General features: G+C 23.8%; 1 protein-coding gene across 3 annotated transcripts; it reads right to left on the bottom strand.

Annotated features, from left to right (window-relative positions):
- Window positions 1–389: 389 nt before the first annotated feature.
- On the bottom strand, window positions 390–18942 carry LOC103571898 (potassium voltage-gated channel subfamily KQT member 1). Of its 3 annotated transcripts, none has more exons than XM_008550235.3 (14): window positions 18080–18942; window positions 14703–15285; window positions 11612–11702; window positions 10818–10944; window positions 8675–8850; window positions 8443–8583; window positions 7667–7777; window positions 7226–7432; window positions 6277–6297; window positions 4483–4703; window positions 4081–4173; window positions 2714–2870; window positions 2140–2262; window positions 390–1199 (listed from the first exon to the last, which is right to left on the bottom strand). In XM_008550235.3, the coding sequence occupies exons 1-14, from the start codon at window positions 18441–18443 to the stop codon at window positions 1098–1100; spliced, it is 2517 nt and encodes an 838-aa protein (XP_008548457.1). In that variant the 5' UTR covers window positions 18444–18942; the 3' UTR covers window positions 390–1097. The 3 variants fall into 3 exon arrangements, with proteins under 3 accessions (XP_008548457.1, XP_008548456.1, XP_014298357.1); XM_008550234.3 differs by having other exon boundaries at window positions 4483–4718; XM_014442871.2 differs by lacking the exon at window positions 6277–6297 and having other exon boundaries at window positions 4483–4718.
- Window positions 18943–19842: the final 900 nt, after the last annotated feature.

The raw sequence follows: 19842 nt of genomic DNA on the forward strand, positions 1-19842 counted from the left end.
TTTTGGACCCTACTATTTCGAATTAAATTAAATTATTATTATATTTTTTTATTCGAAGCTTAATGAGTACTCCTAATGAATACTAATAAACGTGTAAGTCTCTAAATAAATAATAAATAATATTTACATTGTACAAATCTACAATTTGATAATTTAAACATTTAATAGCTTATTTAGTTAGTAAAAAAAATTATTTTTTCTTCAAGTTATAATCGATTGTTCAAGTACGCTCAAATTATTTTATTTTTTCGTAATTTTATTATTAATAACTTAAATAAATAATATCGATGTTTTTTTTTTCTTTTGTTTTTATATTATTAATTAATTGGTGATTTTAATTTGAATAAAACTATTAGATACACGAGAGTGCACGACGATTGCCATTGTTAATAAAATTGTTATTAATATTATTATAATTAAAGTTGACGGACGATTCGATTATCGAGTTATAATTATATGAATTTATTTAATTAATTAATGCTTATTATTATTATTAATTATTTATATATTTTTTTGTTCCTGTTACACTGAATTCTGAAATACACTGTACGTGATATAATATTTTTATACACGTAAATTATCAAGTATATGTGCGTATAAATCGTTTAACGAAATAAAACAATTTTTTTTTTTATGTATTTAATTGGGTATAATTAAAAATATTTAAATGAATATTAACTTTGATTTGAGTGTGATTATTTAATTATTAATATGGATAGTCGATTTAGCTAACTGGAGGGCTGAGATGACTGGATCCAGGATCCAGCCACGTTAGAGGAAAGCTAAAAAGCTATTATGAGCTTTGGGTATAAATGGACCGTCGTAGAAGTCTGCCCTTTGCACACAAAAATCCCTTTACGTTAAAACTTGTACTTGACGATTTCATCGGTTTATATATAATATATAGTCACCATAACAGTATATGTCTGATGTGTAATATGTTGACACGGTCAACTTTTACAAAGCTTACTCTAATAATTTATAATATAATGGATACGTATTTAAATTAAAATTTATGCTTTTTGTATTGATGTTGATGTTGATTTTTATGTTGATGGTAGAGTAGGAAAAGTTGATAAAAAAGGTTGGGGCATTTGTTACACCTCGTCTTCAATACTTCTCAGTGGTATTTGTTGTTTTTGAGCCATCGCGTTTAATACGTATACCAGTTGGTCAAGTTTCTTATCCATTACTGCCAGCTGCACAAAATAATTATACTTATAACATATATATATTTAAAATATTTTAAAAGTTAAATCACTTGTTGAGATTTTTTTAATCATAATTTTCAGCTCAAGCAGTAATCAGCTCAATAGTTTATTAATCCTATCGCAATTATCAACCGTTTAAAATATTCAAAATAAATTGGAGGAATAAAAAATAATTAAAAACTGTACGTTTCCGGTTTATTTATATAATTTATATAATTACTGTTCCGTAGTGGTCATAAAAAACTTTTATCCACTTTTAACTTTTCTTAATTGCTCGTTTATCCTCATGTCCTTTCAACCATCAAAAATAATAATAATAATGACAATATATACTATATTCATAAGACTACTATATCGTCAACAAGATGATTAAAAAAAATTTATATTTGCTAATGACACTGTATAATTTTATAATTTTAATGAGAGTGCCATTGCATTATATTTCTATACAAAAATAATTCATCTCAAACTTTAACATGATTTTATCTAGTTCATAGTTATTATACATCAACATTGATGTAAAGTAGACATGCAAATGAATTATATACATTTTTTAATATTTATGAAAACGTATCCATTATTTTTGGTAAAGTTTTTTTTTTTTTTTTTTTTTTTTTTCCTATTTTTTTATCAAATAAGATTTAAAGATAGAAATAAAATTAAAGAGATAAATAAGCAAAGAAGAAGTAAAAATAAATAATTGCTGGAGTAGAAAAGTATAATAGGATTAATAGGGTATTTATTTACATATTATATATTAGATAAAAGTAGTTAAGTTTATATAATACTGTATATGTAATACAGTATAGTGTAGACAGATAAAGAAGAAAATATAGATAGAAAGGAGAATTGTTGTATGTTGTATGTTGTATGTTGTATGTTGTATTCTACATAGAGTGAATTGTGAGTAGGATAAATTCGTCCTCACCTGCTGCTCGACGCGATACAAGCGTGCGCCGATCGTCATGGGTTTCACATTGCCAGCCCGGTCGATTCCCGCTAGATAGCTGCCTGGTTTACCCAGGGTCTGATCCAATCTCCTCTGTAGCTCCTACAACACGCCCGAGTAATATACCCAATTGATAAGAAAAATTACTCTTCTTGTTTCGACAGATAAATGTCCGTGACTAAATATCTATCATGCAATTTATTCGTCTTTTGGGCTTTTATTTGCCAACAAAATAAGTTACAGCTTCAAGCACTTTTTTTTTTTTATACTATTTCAGTGACATCTTTAAATTATAAAATTATTTTAAATTTTAAAATAATAATAAATATAATATTATTGACCATGTAAATTTTTTTATATAAATCTATATTAAGAAATTTCCAATAAGTTGTGAAAAAAATTTCTTATGGTCATTCTGGTGTAAATTATATACATGTATTTTATCCATGGATGCATAAAAAATAAATTATTTTATAGAAATATTTCAACCGTTAAAAGTAATAATAAAAAAAATGTAATCTCGGTAAATGTTAGATAAAAAAAAATGTCTTACCTTAATTCGCACCATCATATTTAAATGTCCTTGACTGTATTGTTCGATTACGTCTCTGACATCATAAGGTTTTCTCGCCTGTTGAAATTTTCTACGTGCTACAAAGTACTTGATCTTTCTGATGGCCCTTATCGCGTTTCGATGCGCCTCAGTGAGCCTGAAAATCCAAAAGAATATTTTTATATCTATATAATATATCATATATCATACACTATACTCTTATAATATTATTACTCTATCTGCTCTGTACAGTGTATAGTACAAACATAATATAACATGTCTTGTTTGCTAACAAAATTTATATATATATATATACATATTCTTCATGCTAATTTTTTTTTATTATCATTTTATTTTCCCTAGGTAATATATATTATGTATATCACCTACGGCATTTTAATCTCCAATACCAACTTTAAACGTTTTAAATTTCAACTATGTTTTCTTTTTCTTTCAAATTTTCTTTTACCATTACAATCATTACTGTTTTGTTCGATACTGAATTTTTATCAGATTTTGACATTTTGAGGTTCTAGATAAATCAATTTCAAAATTTGATCAGCTTTAGAACTTAATAAAATGCGTCGATTGCCGCCTCAGCCGTCTCAATTGGTCAATTCGTTCAAGAGATATCGTTGGAGAAAAAATAGTAAAAAATGTTATTTTTTGAAAACAAAGGCATACAAACGTATTTTCGAGCTCGAAGAGCTCAAGGAGCTCGAAAACAGCGGAAAGTTTTGGGGCTAGTCAGCAGGATTAATTGATAGACCGATTATTATTTTTTTTATTTTTTTTTTTTTTTTTTTTTTTATGTTAACGGAATGTTTGAGCTATCGGATGAATATTCTCTAATGAATTCTGTTACTGGAATAGTTTTTAAAAGTTCAAAAGAATCTGTTTTATAGTTGATTGCAAGTTATATTGGTTTACTTTTCATCTACTCTGATTCCACAGCACATCAAGATTGCCGCTATTGGCATTTAAATTTACGATTTTTCATCTAAATTAAAATTTTTTAAATATTTAAAAAATCATAACTGAATGATATTTTTTGTTTGTAGTTATATTTTTCATTGACTATAAATATTAAGCAAAAATATTTGTATGTTGAAAAAAAAAAAAAATACTAAAGAAATTTAAAATCAATAGATTTTTAAAATATCTCTTGGGAGATTGTTAAAAAAATATTGGCAGCTATCAAGTTGCAGCAGAATAAGTGAGGTGGTATAGTAGTATAGTAGTATAGTAGTATGTACATATATAAAAATATAATGTGTCAATAAAAAGTATTGAAAAGATTAAAAAAAAAAAAAAAAAAAATGATGATACATAAGACATTGAATAGGAATGTGTATAGGAATACTCACGTTGTTACCCTCTGGGGTTCGTCGATGTCAATATCGATCTCGTCGCTGGCAGCTTCTGTCACCGAACTAGTTTGTGATGTAAACAGGCTGCCCCTGGAAATAGGAAATACCCTACTCACCATTTCACTCTAAACTCTTTCTTTGTAAAATTAAAACGTCGTCTAGATCAAATGCTTTTACAAATCATAAATTTTTATAAATAAAAAATTTTTTTATTTATTACTTGATTATTTTTAAAATAAAATAAATTTTCTGTATTTGTAATAAAGCAATTGCTCTAGAAGGTTAATAATAATATTTTTTAAATATTAAAAAAATTTTTATGAAATTTGTTAAGTATGTTAAATTAAAATAACTTTTTAATAAAAATAAAATAATCGATAGCGATTAATAAATAGTTACCTATTGTCTCGACGAGCTCTGTTGGGTGTTCCAGCTTTTGGTTCTTCCATATAAAAAACAACGTCACCCTCATTGTCAATTCGTTGATTTTCGGTCTGAGTACTGGCTCCTGTTCCAGATCCTGAAGTCATGATTGACGGAAGAGTAGGAGTCTGCGAGCTTTGCGTCTCCATTCGATTTCTTGATTTTCTTCTTTTCAGCACGCTCGCCTTTTTAGCCACCTGGATCATCAGAGACTGAACCCCCGGTGCCCTCCCATTACACAACGTCGAACACAACATGCACTATTTTCTACTCTTGTTTTTTTTTTCTTTTTCTTTTTCTTTTTCTGAACTGTTTCTTGCTCTTCCCACCCCTTACTCTATAGCACCCTTTTTACGTATAACGAAATACATTACACCCTTGTTTATAATAATAATAATAATAATAATAATAATAATAGAAAAAAAAATTAAGTTTAACTTGTTATGAACAATAATTTTGTAAAACTGTTGTCATTTAAATATTTAAATAAATAAACAAAAGAACAGTAAAATTTTACTATGCTGAAGAAAGACAAATTCATCCCTGGCATAGCTCAACTATATTATATATCATATACTAAGGGTGAGTATCCCGTTACACTGGAAAATCCGTTCTATACCCTTCCTTGCTTTATTTTGGATTTTCGTTGTTTAATTTTCAAGCCGACATACCATTCACATAACGTGTATTACACACATATAGATATATAAATATATAGAAAAAGAGAAAAAGAGAAATAAATATTGCAGCAGTAGCAGTAGCAGTAACAGTAAAGAATAATAAGAGTTAGAGTGAGTAAGTAAATAAAATCGACATACATTACAACATGCTCTGTTTACGCAATATAAACTCGTGCACATGCAACAATACACAAAGCTAAGTATATAATATATTAATAATTATAAAGGTATATAAATGATATAGCTATCGATGGTATTCTTTTTTTTTATTAATATGTCAAAAAGTTTTATAAATAGAGTATATGTTAGTTGAATATTACTTTTATCAGTTTTTAATATCTATTAATAATATAATAATTCAAATATATATTAATGAGATTTTAAGTAATAAAAAATAATCAGAGGTTATCTATTATTTTATAACATTATTAAAAAATCTAAGTAATAATAATTTATGATATTATTATTATTCTCGTTCATGAAATAATAATTATATGTTATGAATTGTTAATAGATTAAATGATTAAATAGCCGACATTCTCGTTAAAAATATTTTAAACTAGTAATATTATTTGTTATTTCCATTACGTTAACGATATGTGTGATTAAATTTTATGGGCCAAATTCTTTAATATTTTTTTATGTTTTATTGTTATTTTACTGTTGAATTTAATCAATTTTTGGCTATAGAAAATCAATTCATTGTTTTTTTTTTTTTTTTTTCTATTCTAAAATTTTATGTAATACTTAAAGGCAACGATATTAAAACATTTTTATTTAAAAAAAGATGTAAAAATAAGAAGAAAAGAAAACAAGAAGAAGATTTTTCGGGCTCACGAATAGCCCTAGCCTAAAAATAAATTTATTGCACTAATTTCGTTTACTAATGATGATTAGCAGATTATTAGCCAAGTTTTTGTGTTTAATAATATAAAAGTGTTGAAATTATAATAAATATTGTAACAACAAAAAAAGATAATAGTTAATAATAATAATAACAATAATAATAATAATAAAAAAAAATAATAGTACATGCATAAGGAGATATAAAAAAATAAATAAATAAAATAAATCTAAACCATTTACATACCATCTTCTTTACACAAATCAACTGAAATACATTACGGTTGGTTTATCAATTGCCTACCATATATATATATATATTTATGTATATATTTATATTTGTTTTTTTTTTTTTTGAAATTTATATGATTTAAAAATAAAATAACAAATAATAAATAAATCAATTAAAATAAGGATTTTATGAATCTGGTTTAAAGTTTTAATTAACTGTTTATTTTTCAATAAAAAAAATTATTTTTCCGAAATAATTTTTATAATTAATTTAAATCTATATTACTTAAAAATAAATAATTTTCTACTTTTAATCAGATTAAAAATGGAAAAAAAACAAATTTCAAATGTAATTTGTTATAAAATTTTAATATTTATAAACAAATATAATATAATATTATTTTTATCTGAATTTAATAAAAATAATTATATCAATTAATAATAATTGTTAAAAAAAAAAATAAATAATAACAATAATAATAAGTGATTGAAATTTTATGCTCTACAGTAAAAACGTGTAAAGGAGGTTGAATTAAGGAGTAAAACTGATATTTGTTTAACAACCAAGGTTATTGTAGACTGCAAAAAATATCTGGCTCATCAAAAATGCTCAAAATTCACAAGTGCCTTCAAAAATGTTTATCCAAAAATTAATAAAAAAAAAATAATAATAATAATAATAATACCATGATAAATCACGCACGTTGATATAACAAGAATTGCATAGAGTTTGATTATTTTTGCTTCTTCATTTTTTATTAAGTTAAAATTAAATTTTTTTTTTTTTTTCATATTTTTTATATAATTGTAAATTAAAAAATTGCAAAAAAATGAGCAACGGTATTGCCATATTACGTTTATACGTTTAAAAAAACATGAGAAGCAACTAGTAAACATTGACAGTCAACAGCTAAAGTTTCTACTTGTGATATGGAGTTTAATGTTGTTTATAATTAATAGCTTACCTTGCCAAGTGGTGTCGAGGGTTGACCACTAGGTGCTGGGTCCTTTATGTAAATATTCCACGTTGCTACACTGTTGATGGCTTTGTCAGCAGCATAACAACGCCATAGACATTGGATCAACATTGCTGCGGCTGGTATCTGCCGGTTAAAGTGCTTCTGACGTTGCTTCTGCTGTACTTTTAACGCGAAACCCGAGCCAAGTATTCCCTAAATTAATATATTAAATACCATTAAGACACAATAATTTACAATTTAAAATATAATTTAAAATAAATGTTTTATGATACTTTTAAGTCTAGTGTAAACTTTTTTTTTTATTAAATAAATAAATGCATCAAATTTTTTTAACTTTTCACATAATATGCTACAAAGTAATTTTTAAAATACTTGTATAACCATCAATTAATTATAATAGAAAAAAAAAAAAAAAAAAAAACTTACTGCTGGAAGTGCGAAAAATGATATAGCGAAGACACTGAAACATGAAGCAACTATTTTTCCCATCCACGTTTGTGGTACAGTATCTCCATAACCTATTGTTGTGACGGTGATCTAAAATAAAACGTCCAATTATAAAAATAAATAATAATTACTACTATTAAATTTTTTTTAATTTTAATGGAAAACGAGTAATGACGTATCCAATGTAAACGTCGATACAGTATTTATTATTATGATTTTTTTTTTTTTGTTTTGTTTTGTTTTGTTTTGTTTTAAATATATAGTTGTTATAATTGCCAGCAGATTGTCGTCGTTCGAGAAATGGCCAGTTGTCAATTAATTTAACGATGTACTGATATCTACCTATATATACATACATACATTGTTTAAATAATCAACCCGATATATCTGAGTTGGTTTTGTTGGGCAACTGTCGTGTGATAAAGGAGTATTGTTTGAAATGAGGTATCGATGTCTATTTGTATGTTACTACAGATTATATATCTAGAGGATCCGTATTCAAGTCAGCTTACATATGCATGTTAAGATTCAATTGTTGATATTTAATTGAGTTTCGCTTAATTTAAATATATAAATATATCTACCATTCAATCTAAAAAAAGGCATATTAATTTTTATTTGTTTATTTTTTTTTTTTCTTGATGCATCGCCTTGAAATGATTTAAAACTGATATTCTATTGAAAAAAAATTGATAACCAAAAAATATTTATACATGTCTTTTTGTTATTACAAATACGATAAATATAATACTTACCACACCCCACCAAAGGGCATCAGCATAACTAGAAAAATCAGTTTTTCCATCAGGTCCCACAGCATCTTTTTCAGCTAAATATACAAAGTAACTGCTGAATATCAGACCCAGGAATCCAATGTAAAGTGTCGTTATCAATTCCTTTAGTAAATTTAAAACAATCTATATTGTAGTTAAAATCTTGGTGAAGAAATAAAAAAAAAGTTGTTATATTCATATATATAAGATATACCTGACGATGAATAAATACAACGGATCCAAGCAGTCGCCAAGTACCACCTTGACGATCGACATGAAGCATTCGCAGAATTTGCAAAAATCTAATACCACGAATTGCGGAAGTTGCGAAAACTTGGCCATTGCTTCCAACTGACAGGACGACAATTGACGCCACGACAACGATTAAGTCTTAAATTTAAATCCAAGTTTTGTTTCACATTATCAAGTATTGTTCTCAATTTATACTTTCACTCCAGAATAATAATAATAATAATAATAATAATAATAATAATAATAATAATAATAATAATAATAATAATAATAATAATAATAATAATAATAATAATAATAATAATAATAATAATAATAATAATAATAATAATAATAATAATAATAATAATAATAATAATAATAATAATAATAATAATAATAATAATAATAATAATAATAATAATAATAATAATAATAATAATAATAATAATAATAATAATAATAATAATAATAATAATAATAATAATAATAATAATAATAATAATAATAATAATAATAATAATAATAATAATAATAATAATAATAATAATAATAATAATAATAATAATAATAATAATAATAATAATAATAATAATAATAATAATAATAATAATAATAATAATAATAATAATAATAATAATAATAATAATAATAATAATAATAATAATAATAATAATAATAATAATAATAATAATAATAATAATAATAATAATAATAATAATAATAATAATAATAATAATAATAATAATAATAATAATAATAATAATAATAATAATAATAATAATAATAATAATAATAATAATAATAATAATAATAATAATAATAATAATAATAATAATAATAATAATAATAATAATAATAATAATAATAATAATAATAATAATAATAATAATAATAATAATAATAATAATAATAATAATAATAATAATAATAATAATAATAATAATAATAATAATAATAATAATAATAATAATAATAATAATAATAATAATAATAATAATAATAATAATAATAATAATAATAATAATAATAATAATAATAATAATAATAATAATAATAATAATAATAATAATAATAATAATAATAATAATAATAATAATAATAATAATAATAATAATAATAATAATAATAATAATAATAATAATAATAATAATAATAATAATAATAATAATAATAATAATAATAATAATAATAATAATAATAATAATAATAATAATAATAATAATAATAATAATAATAATAATAATAATAATAATAATAATAATAATAATAATAATAATAATAATAATAATAATAATAATAATAATAATAATAATAATAATAATAATAATAATAATAATAATAATAATAATAATAATAATAATAATAATAATAATAATAATAATAATAATAATAATAATAATAATAATAATAATAATAATAATAATAATAATAATAATAATAATAATAATAATAATAATAATAATAATAATAATAATAATAATAATAATAATAATAATAATAATAATAATAATAATAATAATAATAATAATAATAATAATAATAATAATAATAATAATAATAATAATAATAATAATAATAATAATAATAATAATAATAATAATAATAATAATAATAATAATAATAATAATAATAATAATAATAATAATAATAATAATAATAATAATAATAATAATAATAATAATAATAATAATAATAATAATAATAATAATAATAATAATAATAATAATAATAATAATAATAATAATAATAATAATAATAATAATAATAATAATAATAATAATAATAATAATAATAATAATAATAATAATAATAATAATAATAATAATAATAATAATAATAATAATAATAATAATAATAATAATAATAGTGAAGAAAAGAAAAATCAGTGAGATGAATATAATAGGATGTATAAAATCTTTTGTGTAGTCTGTGGTATATTATTTTAACATACTGGGACAGACATTTCCCGAGGTATTTGTTCATCAAACAAATATAATAAAAAATACTTCCTAACATAATTCTATTAAACTTTCATTCAACAAACGTTTATTTTTTATTTAAAATTAAAATTAATTATTAAAAATAAACTTTAAATGTGTAAAAAAAAAAATTATTTGTGTTACCTATTATACAAATTGGTTTGCGTATAAATCGTAATCTGCCCCAACATCCCATATATTTTGACCTGCAGCCCGCACTCCATAATCTTATCATATATTCGACACCGAAGAATACAACCAAGCATATTTCCTGTATAAAAATATTAATTATTTATTTAAAACTTTAAATAATTATTTTATTGAATATTTAAAATTTATAAAAATAATAAAAGATAAGATGATAAATCGAGAGTAAGTAAAATTTAGTAAGTTAAGGGCCTCTTGCCGAATTGCTAAATCATGTCTGTTACAGACAGTCGCTGACTATAAATTAAACGGTGAAATCGTAATTCAGAGAGTGATTGATGGAATAGTAATCCACTTGTGTTTTGAGTAAGTCTGTTTATAGAAACCTTGTTGGATTAACTTCACCAGCTGTCGGACGCATACGTCAAGTTCATCCAGCAAATTTAGGACGTCAACTGAAAGAGGCTGTTGTACTATACTAACTATTACAACTGTTTATACATATTATATATTAGTATATAATAGTATGAGTAAAGTAGTAGGATATAGGATGAATCGATAAGGAGACTAACGTTCAAATAATGTCAGTTACATTTTTAATGAAAATTTATTAATTAGATACGATTCTGTAGTTAAATATTTAATCTTTTATTTTTGTTATTTAAATTGTTTTATGTTTAATAAATGTTAAGCGACTTTACTGTAAAAAGTCATTTTTTTTTTTTTTCTCTCTTAAATATAAAAAATATATGGTTATTTTTATTAAATTTAGTTTTTTTGAGTGTACTTACCATCCAAAACAAAGTTTCGTTTGCAAAATTACTATATTGTTCTATCGTTGACAGTACACTAAATATGAGGCACACCAATACCACCATGAACCTGTGAAAAAACAACAACAATATAGTTAATTATTATATATAATTAACATTTCATTAATAACATTATATAAAAGTTTATTTAGTATTTATTTAATATACTAATGGATTATTTATCTCATAAAATCTAAACTCTAAGAGAGTTGTTACTATATAATTAATCAAGATTTCCTGAAAGTAATAATTTTAAACACGTAAAAGTAATTAATTAATTAATTAATTAAATAAATAATAAATAAAATAAGTATTGAAATAAATAAAGTTTTGGTAAATATTGGCAGGTATATTTCAAACAATCTAGGAAATAAACTCAAGTAATCTCATTAGCTAGGGTTTTCCACAAAATTTGACAAGGATTAATCCTGTTAGTAGCAAAAAGACATGAACAGAGAAAAAGTAATTAGTGAGCATGAAAAAATAAAAAAATAAAATATATATAAAAGAGATTGTGGCTCTTATTTGTTAAAAAAAGTTGAAAAACAAGACGAGGATGAAGAAAAATAATATAAAATAAAAAAATAATAGGAAAAAAAAGAAAAGTTGGTTTAAGCACTTAGAAACACGTAAACATTGTGACATATGAGTTTAATCGATGTATTTCACACCAATTACTGTGCCTAAGTTATAAGAGTTAACTGAGTTATGGATAAGATAGTATAAGTATGTTGAGAGGGTTGAGAACAAGAATTGTAGTCAAGACTGCAGTCGGCATTACTTAAAACTCAGCTGATTACGTTGATTGATCGTTTCCCAAGTACTTACTTCACTACATACGATTTATTTACTTTTTTTTTTTTTATTTTCTCCCTTAGATACTAAACAAAGAGAACTTGCAATTAGAATTATCGTTATCGTTATCGTTATTGGTTTGGTAGTTTGGTGGTTTGATGGTGTCTAAATGTTAACGAATAAAGATACGAATATTTTTTATTTCTATGCATAAAGTTAGATGAATACGAATAAAAATACTTGTTCTGGTGGTCTTTAACATGGCATAGCGTGTCGAGGGCCCATATATTTAAGTTGTAGGTTGTAGCTCAGTGCCCATCAACTTCGTGGGTCACCTTCCTCGACCTACTACGCGATAATTGTCTTCAAGTTAAAACTTTACCTCTTTTATTATTTTATCATTTACTCGTACTTTTCGATTTACTATAGTGAAAATTTTCAATAATTCATGAAAATATTAAAAAATCCTTTTAAATAATAGTAACATTTATTTTTGTAAATTAAAACAAATAATTTAGTAATACTATCTATATATATATATATATATATACATATACATAATTTAGCATTGACAAAATTTCGTTAGTATACAAACGAAACCGAATCATGAAACCGAATGCCAGTATAAAGAGGTTGATAAACGGAAATTGGAGTTTTTGATTCGGAAAATGGGTTACTGGACGTAACATGACGTCGTTTTATATATCGGCACATACATACACACATACACAAAAGTTAATTCTTGTAAATATACATAAAAAAAATGTGTTGAATGGTCTTTTGTCGCTATTTAATACAATAATGCACATTATAATTTTTAGCATATGTATACTATGAGAATTGGTAAATTCTAGATTGGTAGTGTATCAAGTATTAAGTATAAGAAAGTGAAAGAGCTGAGTAAACTGACCCATATAGGCCCATATTGGATGGTGAATTACTTTAAGCAAAAGTTAATTGCTGCGAAATTTTAAAATGACTAATGGCTTTACTTGCTTACGTTCTATTTTAATACAAGTGTAAATTAATGTTTATTTTTCTCCCACTCTTATCATTTCCAATTTACGCTGCTAGCTGTTTACTTTTAATTATTGTACGTTATTAGTATAATTAAAATAATAATAATAATAATAATAACCATTATTGATTTTTATTATATATATATATATATAACCTTGTTGAATATTTAATAATAATAAATATTAAATTAATAGCGTGAAAAATAAAATAATATCTATTTAAATTTAAAAAGGATTACTATATGGATTTTATGTTAGTAAAGTTAGATTTTACAAGCGGATTAAAAAGTCATTTCTGCGTGTTTGTGAGCTTTATATTCTATATACATATATATATAAATATATATTTGAGCTAGTGGTTTTACACAATGAAACTCGGATATCTATTTATTGATCGATTCAACAGCACTATCATTGTCATTATTCATTTTAAATAATTATTTTTTAATTTACGATTATATTTTGTTATTGTCCATTTTATCCCATATGATTAATAATATTTTTACAAACGGTAACTCATCTCAAGTGCTATATTAATCAGTTAGATAAAAATAATCAAATTCATTTATTATATTTTGTTTTTTTTCATTTATATCACAGTTTTATATGATAAATTGATCAGTGATATTTACTATAATTTACTAAGTATTATATTTTTCATAATATAACTATTTTTAGTATCAATAAAGTATTTATATATTTACATAGTGACCTGACCAGTCATCCAATACATATTTTTTTCAAGTATATATATATATATATATATATATATATATATATATATATATATATATATATATAGTTAATATCATAGTTAGTTATTTACTATAATTACAACAACAATTATGACGGGTTTTATTGTTGGAGATAAAAATAGTAAATATCAAGAGTGAGTATAATTAATTTAGGTCAGATAAATATAGGTTATATGTCGTAGTAATATTAGAAAATAGCCAGAGGATAATCGCATGAATTAATTTGCTTCTGTCGTTTACCGAATTCAACTTGCAAAAGTGATATTATAGTATCAACTGTTTAGATTTTGTTTTACCCCGTCAGCTATAATCACTAAAAACATAATATTAATTATTACTCTTGATTAACAACAGTCTCTCTATATACATCACCTACACTCTTTAATAATAATAATAATGATCCGTTAATTAATTTTGATACACGTCATGAAATAATTGATAATTATTGAAAGCATGAAATATGTATATATATTAATTTAATAATAAAATAAAAATACTTACACAGTAAAATGATAAACGAAACAAATCCATCCACCAGGATGCTCAAGAAATACGTAAAGCCGTTCTTGAAATGTTTTTCCTTTTTTATGATGAAAAACATATTTAGCCTTAAATGCCTGATCAATGGGCAAATAAATCGGATAGTAAGGATCAGGCACACCAGCTTGAACAGGAATCGGTGTTTCTTCTTCTTCTTCCTCTTCCTCTCCCTCTACATCATTACCATCGTCACTTCTGCTAATAATGTCTCCTTTGTTTTTTTTTCTTCTATGCTTTCTCTTCATTGGTGTGGGTACACGTTTATGATGAGCTTCGCCAAATCGGGGGGAACGAAAACGTCGTAAAAACGTGAATTTATGTCCCGTTGGATTTTCATCAATAGTATTAACACCGTTATCAGTATCCTCAGTTTCACTACCAGGTGTTTTTAATGCTAAATCCTCAGTAGTATCACAAGATACTAGTTCATCTTCACTACCCTGGAGAGCGGCATAAGCTGCAGCTGCACTGTATCGTTTTTCTGTTAACCGAGTACTCTGTTGTTCTGTTTTGTGCTTTGGAAGACTTTCGTTGTAAATCTGACCTAAACAATTTTTTTCTTTAAACTTTTTTTTTTTGTTTTTTTTTTTTTTTTTTTAATTTTTTTTTCGACAATCATCCAGTCCGTGTAATTACATTTATCTCGAGATCATGTTTTATTAAAAAATCAAAGTACTTTTAATTTGTGAATTTTTTATCTCAATACAAGATAGGAATCGTATTAAGACTGTACCGGATTAAATTTTCATTCCCTCAAGAGATATATAAGTAACTATTACCCTCTTTTTTTTAAAGGTATACAATCTGGCCCAATAGTAGCAGCATCAGTAGCAGTAGCAATAGCAGTACCAGAAAACTGTCTTTTTTTGGATGAATTTTGAGAGGTAATGTCGCCCATTCAAACTAAATATTGAATTTTATCCTGTCATAAAGTATCGATATTATGTAATCTCTTTTCCTTAAAAAAAAGTTTTATTGAAACTTGAAGATTAAGTATTTTTATTATTTTGTCAATTTAAAAATTGATTATTAATGTGTCTTTTTTTTTTTTTTTTTTTTTTCAAAGACGTTAAAAAGATAAATTTATGAATTAAATGTGAAAGGTAAAGTGAACAATGGTTAAGAGAAGATATTATGAAAATGTCAGCGGCTGTATAGTAAATTGTATAACAATAAGTCACAAATGAAATAAATAGAATAATAATAATAATAATGGTGATAGTTATTAACTTTGAGGTAAACTTGACACCAAGATCTTTGGTAGAGTATGTATGTATGTATCAATGAAGGTTTACTTTGTGATAAAGTAAGGTACTTTAAAGTCTTATCTATCTAGAGTCGTTTTGAATTAAATTAACCAAGAACGTTGAGTTAAGTTTCTCACCTTTGTCATCTTTAGTTGGTAACTTTTGTTTATTGTAAGCAAAGTGAGACATGCGAAGCTTTCTCGATCTCTACTTTACTCGAGAGAAACTTTAAATGCACTCCGACATTTAGAAAAGATTAAAAGCTGACTACAGAGTAAAGATCAACTTTGACCCTGGATATATTTAAGTTTCTTATAATTGATTAATCTGAATTTATATCAAGACCTTATGACAAATAAAAACTCGGATATTTTTTAATATTTAAATTTTAAAACTTAACTTGATATCTTTAATAATTTCTAATATAATAATTATAAATTCAGGCTAAAATTTATTTAAAATTTTAGTTAAATTTAGTAAGTGATTTTGTGATATTCGGTAAATATAATCGACAAAATGTATCGTGAAGCTAGAATGATAAAAAAAATGAAAAATAAAATCTCTTGGGATGAATAAAAACGCAGTATAACATGCATCGTTTCCTTATTTGAGATAAATTTTTAAAAATTTTAGTGGAAAAGATGGAAATCTGTTTTTCCTTGGTGGGATTATAAACGGATTTGTAAATTAATAGGTATACTAAAGATTTATCAAGATTTAGCAAGTATGTATAAAGACAGGATAAACATAAATTGTACAGGTTGTCGTAAGTTAGCTAAAGAAGAGCTCAACATGGAAGACATTTAAATTTTTGTATAATTGCAAAGAAACTCGGTACGGGGTTAATGAGACACGGTCTAGCTGAGAGCTGACGTGCTGCCGCGGGCTTAAAGCTATCTAATAAATAGTTAAATAGTTAAATAGTTAAATGCTTGATGATTATCAATATTTAATACTTGTTTATTTAAAATTTTATTAAATTTTTTAATTTAATTATTTAAACACTAAATGACGGAGGGTAAAATATATTATTTCTTAAAATTTTTATTTAATAATATAGAGTACAGTAATAACTTAATAACTTTTTAAGTTGAAAAGGAGTAAATGTAAAAAAAAGCTTTTAGCATAAGATAAAAATAACAAAATAATAATAAAAACCTTCTTTTTGAATAAACAAGAAAATTAATAATATATCAATCCAGATATAGTTTTATTGTACAATTGTAATTATTATTACATTGATGAAATTTTTTATCTCCGGTACTGATATTTAGGTTTAAATACTTTTGACTTTTAAGATTATTTAGTAAATTAGAATTATATGAAAATTAATTGATTACCTATCTATATATATATATATATATATATATATATATATATGACCGTGGAGATGATTAATAATTTAGATATACTACTGAGACAAAATAATGTTTTTAATTTTGCTATGAATTAAATTATTTTTTATACTGTGAATTTGATAATAATAACAAGAGCTAGAAAATGTATGTACATATTTACAATAAATATTTAAAATATCCTGCCGAAAACGATAAATGTGACAGATATCGGATGTAGCATACAAATATCTTGTTATATGATTGACGACTATTGAGTTTAATAATTAATGTTTCTTAGCAATCGACTGTAGCATAAAAACTTTAAGCTCCTTTATTATAGATTTACTATACACAACAAGTAATCAAGTTGATGATATTGATTAGTAAAAATAGATTTTCTAAGAAATTAAGAAACCTTACAGTTGTATTGATAAACTAGCTACGTCTTAGACTTTTTTATTTTTACATTTTATTTTCTATTTATTGTTTTCATTAGTATAGATTTCAAATGACTATTTTATTTTTTTGTTTTTAGATATAGAAGCCCCACGTTTAATATTTACAACACGACAATATAATACACTTATCGATTATTTCTTACCCACTATTGATTAAACTGACAATAATTAAGATAAATGTAATTAACGTGGATTTTTTATTACTGATTTCATATCTCTTATTATTATTATTATTATTATTATTATTTTATCTTTAATAAATAGTTATAAAAACAAGAGAAATTAAAATTGAGTACCTTGATGAGGGCATTTTTTATTATGAGTTTGATAGGTTTGATGTGCTTGGCAGTTGATATGATGATCCTGCGGGCTATGTAAATACTGTTGATGTTTACATGATTGTTGATGTTGTTGTTGTTGTTGTTGTTGTTGTTGTTGCTGCTGCTGCTGTTGTTGATTTATAGGTGCTTTAAGAACGCTAAGCACTAAATCCTCACGGGACGGTACTATTCTGGTAAGCTGTCGACTCTGTCTAAACAGTGTCTCTTGCTCGCCCCGGTTCATCCTGAATCGTGTGACACGATGATCTGGATGAAATCCGGGATAATTTTCACGTCTCACACGTCCCGGTCCACATCCAAGCATAACAGTATGCAGCATCCCGTTGACCACTTTCTCGTTCGCTTTGCCACAAAGTACGTATCACGACGTACGACCGGCATTTTAATCATTTTTATCATTAAAGTATATTTATTTAATTAATTACAGCTTTACTTGGGATTTTAATTTTTCAATCTCAATTTTATTATTATAAGAAAAAAAAAAATAATAAAGTTGTGTGAATAGAATCCATCTGCTACTTAAATCTCTTTTCTTATGGTGTTCCTGGTTCGCTTTTACCCAGGATCATTTTCCAATTTTGTTTAAGGTCGATACCATTAGTCGACCGCAGGAATTTTGTTCTTTGACAAAGGCCATCCATAATCACAAAAAACTTTTCATTATTGCCTATTTAAAGTTAAATTTATCACTTTTTAAAACTTTTAAAGACATTTTAAAAATATATTTTATTATTTAATCAATTTAAATCAATGTATCATAAATTATTATTATACTACACTTAAAATTAAATAATAATAATTATTTTTTTTCACCTTAAAACTTTTTTAAACAACTCACACCCGCCAATAAACCGGAGAAATCTAAAACACGTTGTTATCATGATCAATAAAAGATTTTATTGCTTCAAATGAGTATAAAATATTATTTATTTACGAACACATTAATTTTAAATTACATAATTTTAATAATATTATTATTATTATTATTATTTGATCTCTTTAAATTTAAAATGAGTTAGTGTGTCATTTGAAGTTTCAATAAAAAATAAGTAAAAGTAGCACAGAATAAATAATTGATAAATCTTGCTTTTATTATAAATATTTTTTAAAAAAATTAGTATTTATATAGATTTGTAGAAAAAAGCCTATCATAAGAAAAAACACATGTTCTAATTTATTATCTAAATGCACTTTTACGATTGCTTGAATTATTATATATTTATTGCTTTAAAACGATGACATTAAATCACATTGTATGTAATTTAAAATTTTTAATATTATTTTAAAAAATAAATTTGGATAGAATTAACAGAAAATGTTTTTCTAGCGTGGGCCGATGTCCAAGTAACCGATCTATCAGCTCGTAAAAACATCTTTGTCTTTATAATACTTTTTGCATTTGCGCACATTAAATATAACTGTTTAAACACACCCGTTTAAGAGACGGCATACGTGGATGCTAACCGGGGATTCGAGGCGCAGCCTGCAAACTATCAATTTTACTATCATCCTTTGACCTTTTCCACATTTTTATTTTTATTTCAACACTGTTTGTTTATTTTTTATTTATTTATTTATTTTTTTATTTTCCTGTCATAATACAATATATATAAGTCTTGAGTTTATTTATTTTTCAATTTTTACGGTAGAAAAAAAAAGAAAAAAGTCTACAGATATATAAAAAAAATAAATTATTTAGCGTCTATTTAAGTAAAAAA

The sequence above is a fragment of the Microplitis demolitor genome, chromosome 10 (assembly GCF_026212275.2).
Source record: "Microplitis demolitor isolate Queensland-Clemson2020A chromosome 10, iyMicDemo2.1a, whole genome shotgun sequence".
NCBI lineage: Eukaryota > Metazoa > Arthropoda > Insecta > Hymenoptera > Braconidae > Microplitis > Microplitis demolitor.